Source organism: Artemia sp. Qi Xiang Cuo, chromosome 5, assembly GCF_049724085.1.
Source record: "Artemia sp. Qi Xiang Cuo chromosome 5, ASM4972408v1, whole genome shotgun sequence".
NCBI classification, from domain to species: domain Eukaryota; kingdom Metazoa; phylum Arthropoda; class Branchiopoda; order Anostraca; family Artemiidae; genus Artemia; species Artemia sp. Qi Xiang Cuo.
In genome coordinates, this window is record NC_142798.1 from 40,152,202 (window position 1) to 40,171,922 (window position 19,721).

The 19,721-nt window shown below is 38.1% G+C and overlaps 1 protein-coding gene across 3 annotated transcripts in view; it reads left to right on the forward strand.

The window, feature by feature from the left end:
• The window catches only part of LOC148952132 (GPI-anchor transamidase component GPAA1-like), an 88,994-nt gene that overhangs the window by 43,919 nt on the left and 25,354 nt on the right, over positions 1 to 19,721 (forward strand). For all 3 annotated transcript variants that reach the window (XM_089089574.1, XM_089089572.1, XM_089089573.1), the window contains exons 6-8: positions 11,735 to 11,887; positions 15,876 to 16,075; positions 19,553 to 19,656. In XM_089089574.1, the coding sequence (XP_088945700.1) occupies positions 11,735 to 11,887; positions 15,876 to 16,075; positions 19,553 to 19,656 (457 nt within the window). The remainder of the gene's footprint in view (positions 1 to 11,734; positions 11,888 to 15,875; positions 16,076 to 19,552; positions 19,657 to 19,721) is intronic.

Here is a 19,721-nt window from a genome sequence, read left to right on the forward strand (position 1 = left end):
AATAAAGGCAAAAATGACTTGTAATATGCATAAAAAGAATTCGCAGTATATTGTCAGGATTATAGAAAAGGAATGTAGAAATTTGTAGTCTTAGAACGTATTTTAGATCAACAGCATCGAGGAGGCTTTAAGTAGATCTGAGCACTTTTTGTAAAGGTCAGAAGAAGAGTGTGCCTTTGGAAATCATCATTATTATGTTCCATTTCGTCAAAACACCTGCCCCAGAAATTTCAAACCGGTGAGTGAAAAAAACCCTTCTTCGAAGGGATCAGTAATATTTCGGCTGAAAAGTTTGCGGGAGAGAGGAACCATGAACCCTCTTTGATGCTTCAGTGATATATATTGAAAATTCTTCTATAATTTCACTTCAAACAACATGCTACATATCTGGGTTTTATTTTCTTAGGAGTTTTTCCAATTCCGAAAGATGACAAAGGTTCAGTTGCAAACCTTCACTTCAATCCAGCGGAGTGAATAGTCTATATAGTCTTTTCTATGTATAATGATTTAAAATCTTGAAGTATTTTCAACCAGGAGACCGACGATGTTTTCCCCGACAAAGAGGGAATTTAGTAAATTTGAGGGAAGATTTTGAATTCTCGAAATTTGAAACCCTAGACGTCATAGGCAAAACACAGACTCCATGAGATGAAGATTTGTCAGCAATTCCGTATAATATCACTGAAAAGATGGTTTTATTACGGAGAATTCAGTCATGAAGAATTTCGCAATTAAAGTCGTTTTGCTTTCACTTCGACTAAAGTATTTGTGGCCTGAAAACCCCTATTAAACCTCTTAAGCCTCATAACGTTTTGTTGCGCAGTCCTGCTTAGTTGAAGATCTGAAAAGATAAGATATTTTAACGTATAGTGTGGTTTGGCGTCACTTGGAGATCATGACTGATCACCGGGCTCGATGTTGTATTCAGAAAAGGATAGTTGTTTAAGATATAAACAAAAGTCAATTGGTGTCATAATAAAATTTTAATTTCACCCTAAATCAACTCCTAAAAGTTTGGACAGTTTCACTTACCTAGCTAGTATTATTAAAAATGGAGGGGGATTTGCTAGATGTTTTCAAAAGAAATTGCCTACGGATTGATTTGGGTACCAAACTTACTGACCATATCTCAAACAGTAAGCTGTACGAAAAATGTGGTTCAATCCCGCGTTCTAGAGCTATAATGAAAGAAACGATGAGATGGCTTGGACACGTTCTGCGGATGAAGAATGACAGATCGTCCTTGTTGGCCAACCGTTTAGGTCGAAACGAAAGCCAGATAGTCCCCGAAGGGGATGGGAGGATGTAAGGAAAGATTTAATGGATATAGGAACTTCTTGGGAGGGTTTAAAGAGGGAGGTTTTGAATCAGTCTTTAACTTGCATTCAAAGTGTCAACATCAAAATTGGATATTATATGGAAATTAATAATTAAGTAAGTTGTAGTGAAGAAAATAAAAATTTTGCAATAGGGATTAGTGACGTATAATTCTGACATATTTGTAACCTTTATTTGTGTCTACTGATCTACTGACCTAATTTCTGAACATTTATATATATATAGTGTGCCAGGCTGTTTTTTAATGTGACCCTAATTGACAAGCAGAAGAGGGCCAGTAAACCCGTGGCAAGTGCCGTTGTACCTGCCAGGAGAGTCTCCCTTAAATTGCGGGTATCATGTTGATCGGGGGCTGACACTTCACTTGTTTATTGGGGTTAAACCGGTTTCAAGCATGGGAGAGAGTATAATGCTAAATACCGTGTTGAACTATATGTCTCGACCAATACTACTACTACTACTAACAACTCACCGCAGCACCAAGCCGCCTGAGGCCAACACAGCTACGCACGATCCTGCTCCACCCCAATCTATTCAAAGCCTCCCTTTTTACACCCGCCCACGAAGTTCCCATTTCCTTTAAATCTTTCTTTATGACGTCCTTCTACCCCAGAAGAGGACGACCTACTTTCCGTTTAGCCCTAGATGGTTGGCCAAAAAGGACAATCTTCGGCAATCTATCATTCTTCCTCCGCACAGCTTGCCCTAACCACCTCACCATTTCTTTCATTATAGCCCTAGAGAGCTGTATTAAACAACATGTTTCTTATATCCGATTGTTTGAAATACGCTCAGTCAGCCGGGTACCCATAACAATCCTTTAGCAATTCCTCTGGAAAACATCTAGCAAATCTTCATCCGCTTTTTGGAGTGTCCATGCTTCAGAGCCATATTTGACCACTGTCATCATTGTAGCTTCTAATATTTTAATCTTAGTTTGCAGACTTATGTTCCTATTCTTCCAGACTTTTTTTTTAACTGTGAAAAACACTCTGAGCCTTGGCTATTCTACTTTTATCATCTTCACTGCTCACACCGTCTTTGCTAACAATACTTACCAAGGTAAATGAAACTGGCCACTTGATCAATATTGTTATTGTATAACATCACGTTTTCGACTTGAACTATTCCTAGTCTTAGTAACTTAGTCCTCTTAATGCTAACTTACAAGCCTATTCTAGGCCCTTTAAGTCGCAAAAACTCTGAAACTTCGTGCAAGTTGCTCACCATTTGATCTAGGATGCTTAAATCATCAGCATAATCCAAGTCCAGGAGACTTTTTCCTCCCCATTTGATTCCGTCGCCTCCCATTGCCTTTCCTGTACTGCTTACAACAAAGTCTATCAGATTAATACATATACAGGGGTATAGAACACAACCTGCTTGACTCCTGATTTAATAAAAAACCAGCTGCTAACCTCATTTCCTACCTTTACCGCGTCAGATTTATTATATTACATAGCGCTGATCACTTTAATTTGTATGTCTGGTGTACCATTCAAGGATAAAACCTTTACTAAAGCTCTTCTATCAACAGAAACGAACGCTTGCTCGTAATCTATAAAACTGAGGACCAAAGGTGTTTGAAAACTCAGGCACTTCTCAATTATTAGCCTAAGAGTGAAAATTTTGTCAACACATCCTCTACCTTTTCTAAAACCGCACTGCACTTCTCTTAAAACTTTGTCTACGGCATCTCTCAATATAAAAAGTATCATATTACTAAGTAGTTTGCTCCCTACAGAGACCAGACTAATGCCTCGATAATTGCCACTCTCACTCTTATCACCTTTCTTATAAAGTTGTTTAATTAAGATTTTCTTAAAATCGCTAGGTACTTCCCCTTTTTCAAAAATCATAATCATAATCTTCAAAAACTTATTTCTGAACTAAGAGCCACCATATTTAAGAAACTCACTTTCAACCCAATCAGCACCTGGAGACTTATTACTCTTCAACCCTTTTAGTATTGCTGCTAATTCCTCCCCACAAAACAAATCTTCCTTCACATCCAAAGGATCACAAACTTTTTCATTTTCCTCTATATTTTTTCCTGCAACTCTATCTCGGTTAAGCAAGTTCTCAAAATGTTCGGCCCATATCTCTTTAGTTTTTTCCTTATCGCTAATTGCGACCCCATTCCTATCTTTAACTGGCACAAGTCCGGATTGACTACTCCCTCTCAAATTGTTAACGTGCCAGTACAATATTTTACTATTATGCCATCTAGCTGCATCTTCCAGATCCTCGGCAATTTTATCCATGGCCTCCACTTCACACCTCCTTAGTTCATATTTTAATGCTTTCTCCACTTTCTTTATATTTCTTTTATTTTCATACGATCTATCACTCAGATAATTCTTGTACAAGTCCTTTCTATTAAACATAAAGCTTTTTCACTAATATTCTTAGCTGCAGGTCTAGCTTTCTTCCCTAATACACCTTCAGCAACTTCACAAACTATTTTTCTGAAATTATTCCAACCATCTTCCACATTATCAAATTTTAGACTCTGAAGTTTAACATTTACCTGTTCCTGGAAAGTTTCTCTAAAATTCTTATCCTGGAGTCTACCAAAATCATAACTTCCCGGAAGGTAGTTACCCTTCTGAAATTTGAGCTTCAAATTAACCCTTGACACTGCTAGATGGTGATCTTTACTTTTAACATCAATAACAGCACTCCTTTGTACCCTAGTATCCTGTATTGATCCTGCCAGTCTTCGGTTTACTATAACATAATCAACAAGGTTTGCTGTCTTACCATCACGTAAATACCATGTTAACTTGTTAGCCCTTTTATGATCAAACACCGTATTGTTTATAACTAGATTGTTGTACTTGCGAAATAAAAACAGTCAGTTTTTATTACTGTTTTCTTTTCCTATACCAAATTTACCTAGGCTGGGATACCATCTATCCCTATTTTTACCAACCTGGGCGTTAAAATCTCCCAGGAATAACGTCATATTTCTACCTGGGACCTTGTTTATATGCTCCTGTAACTGTAAGTAAAATTCATCTGAGTCCCTAGTATCTCCGTCAGTCGGTTCTACAGGGGCATAAACAATTATAACTGATACTCTGAACTTTCTAGTCATATAATGAGCAACTAGTATTCTATTATTAATACCTTCCCAGCCTAAACAAGACTTAGCAGCTTCCTTATTCATCATTGAGCCATACTCCCTGTCTATGTACCCAATCCTTTCTGCCTGAGTAAATAAATTCTATATCACCTTATTTCATACTACCTACCCCTAGGATATGAGTTTCTGAAACTCCTAATAGATCTAGTTCGAATCGTCTGAATTCGTCAGTCAAAATGTCGATACGATAGTTATTTTTTAACGTAATAACATTCAAAGTTCCAATTTTCATGTTCTTCAAATTATTGAAATTATTTTGGCATCATGAAAAACAATGATCCCGGATACCAGTGTAGAACGGGGGTCAACATTTATTCTCAAGTCTACAACGAAGTGCTTAAGCCGACTTAGAACCGAACAGCAAAAAGTCCCTGGGGCCTCCATGAATGAAGGCTTTATGCAATCCTGGGCTCATCTTGGTCACAACATGGTTTTCATCACTTGGCGATGCTCTTCTATCAACAAGAGTCGAAATCCTGCACAGACAGTCTGAAGCCTATTACCTCCGACTCATTATATATTCATGCCTACAAATATTATGCTACTACGGGTAGGCAACCCATAGTAGATAAATTAGCTAGGAAGAGGTTTTTCAGCCCAAAGACGCCCATCAAAACATACCAAGCCCAGAAGAATTGTCCATTAGTCAGAATCCCGTGCGAATGCTGTGTCGTTTACTAGGCTATAATTTCCTCGAGGGGCGCCACTCCTCAAGTGGCGAGGGCCGCCACTCTTGACCAATGGCTGTCGGAATAAAGAAGGAAGTGTTTTTAAAACGAGCTGTGGAATTTTTCAATAGAGACTTGATTTTAAAGGTAAAAGAACTGTCAACCAAGGAGGCCAAAACTGGTGATCGATTTACGAAATGCGTGCAAGATGAGGATAATTTAGTCGACATTGCTAAGCTACTTGCACGATGCGGTAAAGAAAAAATAAAACTCCCTAAGTTCGTTATATTTGATCCGCAAGAAGTACCGGCCAGTGGAGCAGAAGTAGGTGCATGTGTTATATCGTCGGTGAATGAAATGCGACGGCAGTTCTCGGGTTTTTTTCGAGCGTTATAACCAAGTTCCGCTCCAATGGCCGCCCCGGCAATTCTGTAAGTAACGGAAGCCAACCTAATCCCACCCCAGATAGACATTCTCCACTACCTTATTCTGTAGTTTTGAAGAACCCACCCCCCACTAACACGCCAAAAGAACGAAAACAATTTCTTACCGTGCGGAGAAGATTTATCGGTTGATGATGTTGAATTGAAAAGAAACCAATCTGAATGCCGTCTTGTTGTTGAAACGAAGGACAAGACAGACAGCATTGCTTATTCTATAAACCCGAAATCATAAAGTGTAGAAGCTAAAGTAAAATACCCAGTTTTTATAGGCGTGATCAAAAACATCCCAACCACATATGATGCTGACACGGTGAAAGCCCTCGTTTTAGGTTGCGAAAAGGCAGAGCGGTATGGTGTTAGTCAAACCTATAAGTTGTATTTTTCCTCCTGTTATCAGGTAGATCTGGCTATGAAAAGCCCACCAAAACTAGATTTTGAACGTTTTCCGATTGAAGAATTTGTGTACCTCCCGGAACGGTGCTATAATTGCCAAAACTTTGGTCACGTTTCAGCGGCGTGCTCTGCTCCCTGGATTTATCCACGATGCGGTGTCCAAGGCCGTACGTCGAATGCTAGTAACCCATGCACGGAACCAATTGGATGCGCAATTTTTAAGTTGACAAAACATACATGTCAGTCATTCCAATGCCGTGAGATGAAAAAGCAAATTGGAAAACAAAAACGCTCCGATGATTGAACAGAATACTAACATTGTGTCTTGGAATATGAATGGAGGTGTTTCTCACAGAATCCCTGTAATTGAAGAGCAATGTCGGCTTAGCGATATTCTGTGCATCCAAGAACATTTATGACAAATGATAGCCTCAGCCTTCTCAAGTATTCGGACAATCATAATTTTATTTTGTACCAGCCAAGTCTCGTCAACGCGGGAGGCCCTCAGGTGGACTAGCGATCGTATGTAGTTCTGCCATTGATTCCGAGAGTCTTTATGCAGCTGAAAACTTTATGGCTATATGGGGTGAGAGCCTGGTGATTGTCAATGTCTACCTTCCTACAAACTACAGCGACGAAGAATCGGATAACCGATTCTCGAAAGCAGTGCGAGCTCTTGCAAAGTGCCTCAAGACTACCATGTTGTCCAAACTGGAATGCGTTATAATCGGAGACTACAACTGTAATCTAGTCGACGACTCGTCTCCTTTGTCCCAGCTGATCCTAAGTGCACTTGAAAATCGAGATCGTGTACTCCCAAAAGACAAAGATTTAACATTTGTACATACTAGTGGTCCAGTCTCAAATATAGACCATGTGGCATGCACACCAAACGTGAGTGGCACAGTGAGCGTACTAATGGGAAGTCTTAAATAAAAGTATTATTAATAAAAGTATTATTAAAAATGGAGGGGGATTTGCTAGAAGTTTTCAAAAGAAATTGCCTACGGATTGATTTGGGTACGCAACTTACTGACCATATGTCAAACAGTAAGCTGTACGAAAAATGTGGTTCAATCCCGCGTTCTAGAGCTATAATGAAAGAAACGATGAGATGGCTTGGACACGTTCTGCGGATGAAGAATGACAGATCGTCCTTGTTGGCCAACCGTTTAGGTCGAAACGAAAGCCAGATAGTCCCCGAAGGGGGTGGGAGGATGTAAGGAAAGATTTAATGGATATAGGAACTTCTTGGGAGGGTTTAAAGAGGGAGGTTTTGAATCAGTCTTTAACTTGCATTCAAAGTGTCAACATCAAAATTGGATATTATACGGATATTAATAATTCAGTAAGTTGTAGTGAACAAAATAAAAACTTTGCAATAGGGATTAGTGACGTATAATTCTGACATATTTGTAACCTTCATTTGTGTCTACTGATCTGCTGACTTAGTTTCTGAAAATTTATATATATATAGTGTGTGAAGCCATTTTAACGTTACCCTAATTGACAAGCAGAAGAGGGGCAGTAAACCCGTGGCAAGTGCCGTTGTACCTGCCAGGAAAGTCTCCCTTAAATTGCGGGTATCACGTTGAACGGGGGCTGACACTTCCCTTGTTTATTGGGGTGAAACCGGTTTCAAGCATGGGAGAGAGTATAATGCTAAATGCCGTGTTGAACTATATGTTTCGACCAATGGCTGTCGGAATAAAGAAGGAAGTGTTTTTAAAACGAGCTGTGGAATTTTTCAATAGAGACTCGATTTTAAAAGCAAAAGAACTGTCAACCAAGGAGGCCAAAACTGGTGATCGATTTACGAAATGCGTGCAAGATAAGGATAATTTAGTGGATATTGCTAAGCTACTTGCACGATACGCTAAAGACAGAATAAAACTCCCCAAGTTCGTTATATCTGATCCCTAAGAAGTACTGGCCAGTGGAGCAGAAGTAGGTGCATATGTTATATTGTCGGTGAATGAAATGCGACGGCAGTTCTCGGGTTTTTTTCGAGCGTTATAACCAAGTTCCACTCTCTTGGCCGCCCCGGCAATTCTGTAAGTAACGGAAGCCAACCTAATCCTTCCCCAGATAGACATTCTCCACTACCTTATTCTGTAGTTTTGAAGAACCCACCCCCCACTAACACGCCAAAAGAACGAAAACAATTTCTTACCGTGCGGAGAAGATTTATCTGTTGATGATGTTGAATTGAAAAGAAACCAATCTGAATGGCGGCTTGTTGTTAAAACGAAGGACAAGGCAGACAGCATTACTTATTCTATCAACCAGAAATCACAAAGTGTAGAAGCTAAGGTGAAATCCCCAGTTTTTATTGATGTGATCAAAAACATCCCAACCACATAATCCTGACACGGTGAAAGCCTTTGTTTCAGGTTGCGAAAGGGCAGAGCGGTGTGGTGCTAGTCGAACCTATAAGTTGTATTTTTCCTCTTGTTATCAGGTAGATCTGGCTATGAAAAGCTCACCAAAACTAGATTTTGAACGTTTTCCGATTGAAGAATTTGTGTACTCCCGAAATAGTGCTATAATTGCCAAAACTTTGGTCACGTGTCAGTGACGTGCTCTGCTCCCTAGATTTATCCACAATGCGGTGTCCAAGGCCATACGTCGAATTCTAGTAACCCATACACGGAACCAATTGGATGCGCAATTTGCAAGTTGACAAAACATACATGTCAGTCATTCCAATGCCGTGAGATGAAAAAGCAAATTGGAAAACAAAAACGCTCCAATGATTGAACAGAATACTAAGATTATGTCTTGTAATATGAGTGGAGGTGTGTCTCACAGAATCTCTGTAATTGAAGAACTATGTCGGCGTAGCGATATTCTATGAATCCAAGAACATTTATGACAAATGATAGCCTCAGCCTTCTCAAGTTTTCGGACAATCATAATTTTATTTTGTACCAGCCAAGTCTCGTCAACGCGGGAGGCCCTCTGGTGGACTAGTGATCGGATGTAGTTCTGCCATTGATTCCGAGAGTCTTCATGCAGCTGAAAACTTTATGGCTATAAGGGTTGGCTACCTGGTGATTCTCAATGTTTACCTTCCTACAAACTACAGCGACGAAGAATCGGATAACCGATTCTCGAAAGCAGTGCGAGCTCTTGCAAAGTGCCTCAAGACTACCATGTTGTCCAAACTGGAATGCGTTATAATCGGAGACTACAACTGTAATCTAGTCGACGACTCGTCTCCTCGGTCCCAGCTGATCCTAAGTGCACTTGAAAGTCGGTATCGTGTGCTCCCAAAAGACAAAGATTTCACATTTGTACATACTAGTGGTTCAGTCTCAAATATAGACCATGTGGCATGCACACCAAACGTGAGTGGCACAGTGAGCGTACTAATGGGAAGTCACTCCGCCGACCACGTCCCAATTGAAGCATGTGTTAATGTGTGCATCCCAAAGGTAAAAAGTACTTCACAGTGGCATGAAAGAAAAGATTGGTCAAATGCTGACTTCCTGCTTTATCGGACAGTGCTGGACACGACGCTTCAGAAGATCAGCGTGCCATTTAGTCTACTGCAAGCAAACGTGCAATGGAATTTCCAGGAAGATAAAATACAGATTAATACCTTCTGTGCTGAAATCATACACGCACTACTGACCGCAGAAAATGCTGCTATTCCTATTAGGAAAATTCGTAAAGCAACTGAAATCCCGGGGTTCTCAAAGAATTAAGAGCTAGTGAAAGTATGTCAGGATGCTGTGTTCTGGTTCTCAGTTTGGAGGGAAAGTGGCCGTCCTAAATTCGGTGTACTGAATTGTCTTCCTATACACACAAAATGTATATTCGAGAAAGCCCTCAAGCAGCACCGCATGAATGTGAAACATGACTATACAGAGAGAGTAATTAATGATCCAAGTCGTATATGGAAAGACCGCATGAAAGATCGCCCAAACACGCTTAAGTCCATGCCTAGTGATCCAAATGACTTGTGAGCTTACTATACGAGTGAATTTAGTGCCCTGAATCCCAGTGTTGCTAGACCATATACCGAAGAACTTGAATCTGTGCTATCACACTCGAGTTTTCCAGAATTTACCATATCTGTTTCGGATGTAACTGCAAATGCCTATAGGCTGAAAAAGAAAAAATCACGTGGAGTTGACGATTTGTGTGCACTTCACCTTGTGAATGGTACTCGTCTTTTGTATGAAATGTTAACATTATTGTATTTATTGTACTAGATAATATTCGTAGTTGGTTTTGTACCCGATGTTTTCTGTACAGGGTAATTTACACCCTTCCTGAAAAAAGGGAAGCCAGCTAACCTATGCTCCTCGTATCGCCCAATTACTGTGTCGCCAACTTTATGCAAGCTTCTTGAAATGCTTATATTGTCAAATGTTAGACACTGTTGCCAAATGCCAAACCACCAGTTTTGTTTTACGGTGGGGCTTGGTTGTGCTGATGCCCTGTTAACCCTTACTGCTATTATGTTTGATTCTGAGGCAACGAGGGATCTTGGCTCTTTTGATGTGAGCCGGGCTTTTGACTCGTCGGTACACGCGCAGATGCTTCTGGAAGCGTATAAACAAGGGCTAAATTTCTGCGTTGTCAGAGTATTAAATTATATGTACAAAAACCTTGGAGTGCAAATCAAAATACACTTAAGTCCGGTCGAATCTGCTGTTGTACCAGTCCGTAAAGGAGTCAGACAAGGTTCGGTTGTATCTCCGAGTTTGTACAACAATAGTGTTCTGCCGGCACAAGCCTAAGTAGCTACTTCTTGTGTTTCAAAAGGGATTGATGTTTCATTGATGACATATGCTTACGGCTTGCTTAATTTGGACAGGTCTGCTGATCGACTATCAAAAAACTTTGATGTGTTGAATACGGAATACAACAGAGTGGGGTTATCTTTCAATGTGTCAAAATCGGAGCAATGCGAAGAAGAAATCCATTTGGGCGATTCAGTTGTGAAACCATCTGAGAGTATTAGAGAAAAAAGAAAAACATATTATTGTTATGCAGCATTCTCGAACATGGGGATCTCTAGTATTTGATCATCTCAAATACAGTGCTCTTGAATATTTGATTAAAGACGAACTATTTGAAGAATTCTGCATCATCGTATCCCGATCAAACATTATTATGCTTATTTCGAACATACTAATTAATCTGCAGTCCTGAGCTGCCAAAAGGCAATGCATGGGACTTATTTGTTTTGTTATCTAATGACATTAAATATATTTATCAATAAAAGAAGCTTATAAATATTGTTGACCGTTGTGTCGTAGGACATATTCACCGGGGAAAGATTAATCTAATGCTTTGACTTGAAGTTTATGTTTCATGTGAAACATGGGATTTTGGGACAAACCTAGAGCTGTAACCTGCATCAAAAGGATAAGACATTCGTATTAATGGGCTTATTAGTTTTATATGTATCCATTCACCGAGCCGGGATCATAATATTCTTAGACTTATTCTTAGAGAATGATTTAAGCTTAGTTAAAAACTTAAAAAAAAATTCTATTTTCGCATATTTTTCATGCCTTTTTAGGGTGTTTTCAATCTTGGAAAAAGTGTTAGTAAGATTCGACAAATGAAATTCTGTAGGATGGATTAACTGGATCTTCACTATTGTACGATAACAAAATTGATGTTTTATGCTGATAAATGAAAGTCGTAAGACCACAGAACAATAACCTAGGAAGAAACTGAACATGGAACATAAACCTTAAATCTGAATTTTCTTTCCTTTTAAGGCCGCAATTAATTTGGAGATTCCAGAAGGCCGAGCTTCCTATATCGACGTTAAAATCGAAGGCTTGAATGGTCAGCTTCCAAACTTGGACTTGGTCAATTTGGCCCATCGCCTCTGCAGAAGAGAACGGGTTCAATCTACATTCAAAAAAAGAGTATGTGACATACTTTAGCATGCAACCACTATTATTAATTATAGAACTACAGTAGTATTACATATAAAATTGGGGCTGTCAGATACCAAATGGACTAAATCCGCTTTTATTTTTACATTTTAAAATCAAAGAGCTTGATTGACATAAAACTTAGTCCGTTCGAAGGATATTCCCAAAGAGAAATAAAAATATCCAACACGATACGTGTACTAATTGAGGGTAGACCAGATAATAAATATCGACGAAAATATGAAACCAGTAATTCAACTTATGTCAGAGGGTCTTTCATTCAGTAAGAACTTAAATAGGCTGAAATACAATATTGGAATTAAAAATAAGATTTGACCCTCTAGCTTTGATTAAGTAAAGATTGCAATCTCTTTTTATAGACCACTTATCACAGATACATTCTAGTAATGATTAAAAGACAGCTCAGGGCACTTAGTGCCCTGTTTGTTAGTTAAAAATTGAAGATTGAGATTTTCATTCCCAGCTTTATAATTACTCCAACTAGAGTTGTGTATAGCAGTTTAGGCTAAGTTCCGCCTAAGGTAATTACAATATTATAGTTTGGGCACACTGTTTTTTAGATTTCATTTAGCTGGAACTTTGTTTCATAATGCATGGGCTCGTGAACATGGGGAGACTTTTGTGAGCTTGAGTAGCTTCAAAGCATCAAAACCACTTAGGATGCCCCAGCGAAAATATGGCTAAGTGGTCCAGGGGGTGATAGATTCGTTCTAACAATGTCCAAGATGCTTTGCACTTAAATGCAGTCTGTCATTTATTCATTGCTCGAGACTTATAAGAGGGTGCTAGGTTTCGCTTTCAGCTAGCTTTCTACTGAAGCCTTTCTAAGGTATAGATTGTCTGCAGTAAGTCTGAGGACCATTCTAAATTCAAGGAATCCATCTGCATCATGAGGAGATCAACCCAGTTGTTGTGTAAAAAAGTCATGGGAAACTTCGTACTATGTAGAATAAAATACAGAGCTAAATTAGGGTCATGTCCGGTCAACATCTTTTCTAGCTTGAAGAAGAAAAGCCATGTATTTTTCAGATTTTAATATAGTGATTGGGAAACAATAGATCTCTTTCAACCTAGACTTCACTCTATGCTGACTTCTAAATAAAAGACAAAGTTTGTCTAAAGTTGGCCCTATTTTTTCCCCTGTGTTATGACAGACTTGGTGTGGTCGGAATTTGAAAAAAAAAAAATCAGAGGAGCCAAATAAATGCTTTACTAGCTGAATTAGGAGATATTAGCCAAATCTGGCTTCAATTTGTTCCCTGCATTGAAGTGGGAGTAATGTTGTAAGTGAAAATTGCTTAAACTGTTTTATTTATTTTTTTCCATAGATGCTCCGATGCTTTTTATGCATACATTTATGTTTTATCTGATAAACAAGGGATTTTTTTTTCTTTCTACAACGTACATTTTATTCAGATTGAAATCAAGATTAGTAAAAAAAAATAACATAGCAAAAAAAACTCAGTTTTAAATTGAAAGATTGGGGAAACAAACATTAATTTGAAAATCAATTCTCATATACACATGAAAATTTGTTTTCATTATTGGCTTTAACTTCGGTCTTTTTTTTAACGGACCATGTCACAAACTGAGATAATATGTCATACTTGTTACATTTACAACAAATTAAGATATCTATGAAACAGTTTTTTTCCGTTTAATTCAGATTGAAATCAAAATTAGCAAAAAAATCAAATAGCAAAAAACTCAGTTTTAAATTGAAAGATTGGGGAAACAAATATTAATTTGAAAATCAATTGTCACATACACACAAGAATTTGTTTTCATTTTTGGCTTTAATTTCGCTCTTTTTTTAACGGACCATGTCACAAACTGAGATAATATGTCATACTTGCCACATTTACAACAAATTGAGATATCTGTGAAGCAGTTTTTTTTTTCGTTTAGACTTAGTATTACGAATGATATTATTATACTACTGCTAAAAAGTCACCGCTGTGTCTTGGTAGCTAGGTAAGAGTGACGTATTGATTAATACTGCTTCTATTTCTCAGCACTTAAAGCTTCTGCTTCGGTTACCTCTAGAGAAATTCTTAAGGATATTGTCATTTTTATAGTATAACCCCCGTCCATTTTGGAATGTCCTTATTTTCTCTCACTCCCGACCGAAAGCGCCCATTTTTCTACTAGTCTTCTCTTTGTCAGTAGTCGCCAAAATTCTAAATGAATGAGCGACCTTACAGTTCATAAACCTTGGTGTGAGCTACCCAAAAAAGGAAGAAAATTGTACGTTTTTTGTTTAAAGCACACTGTTGTCTGTTAACTTAAAATATACATTCATAATTTACGTTAACAAATTAACAAAATATTTGAACTAGAAAAACATAATTTAATATGAGAAGTGGCCCTTTTTTGTCATCAATAATTTTTTAACGTAGGATTATACGTTGTTGCCGCCATTTGACTGCAGTTGCCCAAATGTTCGTGATTCGACCGGTTCCTCTTCTTGTTTTTAATGAATATTATGCTAGATAGTGAAATCTTGCACTTATCTGTTGAGCTGAACATTGCCCTCACTCGTTAAACAACCAAAAACCAAAATTTGATATTTTTGCTTTGGAACAAAGGGCCAAATATTTTACTCCATCTCCACTGCAGAATTGTATTCTTCGAAACATTGCATGATACAAGCAGAGAATTCTTCAGCATCCATCCTTACAAATGAGGATATAACGAATTATGTTGTAATCGAAATGTTTTGGAAGTTTTGAAAGCGTTGGTTAAATTGATTTTTCCAGTCTTAAAGAATTGCAATATGTTTTTTGTTGTTATAAGGAGGCTGTGAAGGTCCTTACTTGTCAAGCGTCTACTTCAAACAATGAAAGTGTTTGTATTCATCTTGGGAAAAAAATTCGTTACAGCTCCAGTATTTTTTGTGAATGACACCAGGTCTGAAATGGTTCCACCAAAAGCTTTGCCTAGAAGCTCATATTTAAAAACTTATCCAATGGTAAGACAGAAATTTTGGAAAGCTGTTGTCTTTACGACACAAGGCAATGGATCCCTTCTCGCAACCTACCATACCGGCAGTTCTTTTGGCTTCCAAGCCCAGCTACTTTTGTACAGGAATATTTTAAGAATCGATGAGCTTTGTAAAAGCAGAATATATGTCCTGTCCCATAGTATGTTGTTGTAATGGTACAACTTCCACCAGGTTTTCTTCTACTTGGAAGTCATCAAAAACCATTGTTGCAAAATGGCCAACTGTGCTGTATACATATTGGATGATTTATCAAGTTGCAGGAAAAATAACTGCAGTGATCTGATTAAAATAACTGCAGTGATCTAAGTCAAATAAAATAACCTCACTCCTAAAAGAACAGATAATGACTGAATGGGAGATGTACGGGTCACTATTTCTGTTTTGTTTTCGTGAGTCTCAGGTTTGGTATGAGTAGCCTAATTTCGATTAGTCCCCCCAAGCTCTCTGTCTGAAAATTCCCCGCTAGCTATTGAAAATTCTCTGCTTGCTACTAGTAGCTCGCGATCGACGGTTTGGCAGTCTCTGCTCTAAGTCTTTGTTGGGACTCCCATCCTTAGTTTTAGTGCTACTGGGCTATTCTAGATTTTCCAACCGTCACTAACCTTTATTACGCCTTGAGTAACCACCTCTAGAGAGACTTACTGGGGAGGGGGGCTTGTCCCCTCCCAAATCCTAAGTTTTCTCTGAATTTCTTGGGAACTTTTATAAGTTATGAAGTAATTTCTTATTATTCCCCCCTCCTTCTTAGCAAAAAACAGTTTTGCGTACGTGCCTGATTTTCTACCCTTATAGATGCTTATAGAGGCTGTCATGAACACTTTAAAACTACTATATGCTGTAATCTGAGATTATTTGCTTAATTTCAGTTGGATATCACCTTATATTCCCATCGCAATCCTATATTATTAGCCTCTGTCAGTACTCGGTACTATTTATATAGATTTTCTTTTTTAGATCGATCCTTATGATGGGACATCTCTTGAAGGATTCCTTGAAAATTTAGAGACGATGCTCTCAATGATGAGCTCACAGGCCACAGGAGTTCCAACTGGGAATCATGGTTTCTTCCATAGGTTCGGTATCGAAGCAATAACGTTAGCTGGATACTATGAACCTGGGATGCATCACCCAATTCGGTATCATGAACTGGGACGGTAAAACCATTTAACAATTCTGAATTTCATATTTCCACCAATTTACCAATAACAAACAAGTATAAAAGACAAAATCACGCCTTGCTTCTCGTATATATCCTTACCTAAACAAAAGAGGGCTGTGGGGATTCCACCTCCATTGGTCTATGGAACTCCCTCCTGAAAAGATGAAAACTATAACCTTAAAACATGCGTATTTTATTTTTGGATACCCCCCTCCGCATCCCCCTAAAGAACCAGTCTTCTGGTTTTGTGAGTTTGCCTTTGTATGAAAATTGCATATTATACTATTTTTTATAGGTATAATCGGGGGTGTCAACTAGCGAGACAGGGGGAGGGGTATTTGCCCCTCCTAGATTTTAAGAAAAACCTTTTTATATTTTCTTTTTTTTTAAATAGAAAGAAAAGGAAATTGCCCCCCCCCCCCAAGTTTTAATAAAAACCTTTTTTGGGTATTTTCATTGAAAAAATCGAAAAAACGTTGCCCTCTGAATTTTTTTTGTTTGGCGAACCATAGACTAATATGAGATATTTAATATTGGAAACATTGTTAAAGTTATGCGAAGAAGAGCGGATTACGGTACAAAGGGTTCTTTTCTAAACCTCTAGAACAGTTACGAACTATCGATGTAAAAGTAGAACTAGTATTAGTTTTATTACGTATTTCAAAAACGTGTGTATTTCAAGTACAGGATGGCCAAGTTAAAAGAAGTCGGGGGTGAATACAGAAGCACAAACACTTAGAGCAGTTAAATTACTAATGTATCTTAATATTTATTTATAAGTTGTAAACACGGAATATTATGAATAGCAACAAGCTGAACGTTCAATAGTTCACAGGTTTGAATTGCTCACCATGAATTTCGGTACATGAGGCTTTGATGCACGTCTTAACATGTTTCCGAAAATTTTTGCCAGGTCATTTGGTTTGAGTTTTGCAGTTAAATTGCGAATGAAGCCTCAAATCACTCGTTATTGATCAACGAACAATCCCAGAAAATACTCAGTGGTGTCTGCAATGGTGCAAAAATAGATATTTGGTGTGCAGTTTTAGACGTGCCAAATTGTTCATTGAATTTTATGATGAGCGCTTGGTATTTGTTTTTGTTTTTTCACTGGGCCCCTTTTAGGATCTGGCTGTTGGAGCCTCCTTTCCATTTTGTCTTCACGTGTGGCTTAAAGTTTCGATGACCTTTTTTCCTTTTTTTGCTGCACACATTTTTATAAATTTAAGTGAAATTTGCACCCAAGCTACACAGTGGTTGTAGAGGTCCCTGTCCCTCCTCTATCTGTCACCAGGTCTGATTCTGTCTATGGATGAGTATGTGTCTGAGGAAATATGATAAGATCTCACTCGGATTATAGTCTAATTTCACCAGACGCCCTTTCATTTGTGTTAAAAAGGTATGTAACAGTGATTTGGCTCTGTTGAATCACCAATTGAGATAGAAAATTGATTAAACTTAGACTTCACATCAGTTATTCAAATACACCCCCCCTCCCCAAAGGAAAGACGTAACATTTTTTCTATACAAGTTTACCGAAGTATTACACAATAATACACCGTTCTGACATAAAAAATAATCTCTAGGAATTTGTAGTCTTAGAGAAAATCCCATTTTTTCTCCGAATCATTCCACAGTATGGACTAAGATCGTTCTGTTCTGGTTCAAGACTCAAATCGTTTTGCACTGCTTCGCCGAAACTTCAAAGCTTTGACTTTGTTCGTTCTTGAACCCATTCAGGATTTAGCTAGTTTTTAACTTGCTAACACAGGATTTAATTGTCTTCGTCTATTGTCTTTTAATGGTCTTAAACAGAGTTTAACTTTTCTTCGCTATACGTCGCTAAAATCTTGGACTGCACCAGGTAGGACTTAGCTTGGTTTTGCACTGAGATAGTTCATAGGTTGGACTTGACTGGTTTTGCACCGAGATAGTCCATAGGTTGGACTTGAATGGTTTTGCACCGAGATAGTCCATAGGTTGGACTTGGCTGGTTTTGCACTGAGATTGAAAATCCTTGTATGAATCTGGTTTAAACAAGGCTCAACATGGCCACCTTTCTGCTAGAACCTTGACGGTGGATGGAAGGGGCCATGTAGGGTTCACTTGCCCAATTTGTACCCCCCGATCATACCGATTTAGAACTCTTTGCATGATTCAGGTTTAAAAAAGGTGCAACATGCCCTCGCTTCCCACTAAAATGCATTTATGAAGAATGGATAATTTGTGTAATTTGTGGCCCCTGCACATGGGGCTGCGTGGGTTCCTGTCCAACTTTGAATCTGGTCTTAACAAGGTGCAGCATACCTACCTTTTCAACTAAATTATATGTGTGAAGAATAGGTAATTTGCATATATTTTGTATAATGTTGGACCCTTGTCCGTGGGGCTTCGTGGGTCGTATCCCCTCCTCCTGGTGTCATATTTTCGGACCTTTTAATCATTTGTGAGTTAAATGATAATCTAGAAAAATTGATCCGATGCAGTTGCCGGTGCCAGGGACAGAAAGGGTACCAAAGAGGGACTGGTTGCCCTCAAATCATTTCGACCGCCTTAAAATGGTTCTTGAACTTTCAATTTTCGATAGAATGAGTCTAATCGCTAGTTTATAAAGCCATCTGTTCTGTAGGAGGTGCCGGTGAAAAATAATACATTGAAGAGCTCGTTACTTAGTCAACACTACCACTTTAACTCTGCTAAATTTTGCATCAAAATCAAATTTAAAAATCCTAAAGATTAAAAATTGACTGGTTTTGCACTAGATTGGAAATCCTTGTATGAATCTGTTTTAAACAAGGTGCAACATGGCCACCTTTCTGCTAGAACCTTGGCGGTGGATGGACATGTAGGGTTCACTTGCCCAATTTGTACTCCCCGGTTATACCAATTTAAAACTCTTTGCATGCCTCAGGTTTAAACAAGGTGCAACATACCCTTGCTTCCCAGTAAAATGCATTTATGAAGAATGGACAATTTGTGTAATTTGTGGCCCTTGCACGTGGGGTTGCGTGGGTTCTAGTCCAACTTTAACTTTGTTACATTTTGCATCAAGATTAAATTTTAAAAATTCTAAATATTAAAAATTCTGTGGGTTAATTGTGACTCGCCTGCCTAATTAACAATTTTATTGCAAGAAACGACTCGATTAGGATGCAGTTAAAATTATATCCTATCTACGAAAATTGAACGTAATACAATTTAGATTGGTTGAAAACTCAAAATTTCTTGTAGTTATTCGATTATTTTGGCGTATCTCTTGTATTAAAGATCTTTGTTGCGTTTTTAATTCTTTAAGTTAGGTTTTCGTAAATTAGAATATACTGCAAATTAATGTGATATTATATTTGGCAGTTCTTAAAAGCTTATACGGTAAGCATTGAATGATTAAGAATCGGTAATTTGACTAGAAAGATTTATGTTTCTTGTGTCCAGAGCATATGTCCAGTCAGCTAACTTTTTTTTCTTTTTTAAGGATTGTGGAAGGTATTTTTCGGAGTCTCAATAACCTTCAAGAGAGATTCCATCAGTCTTTCTTCTTCTATTTGCTATCTGGAAGTAACCGATATATTTCAATAGGTAAGATTGTGACACCATATAAATCATAGTTGAAAATGCCATTCGTAAAACTATTTTTGTGAATA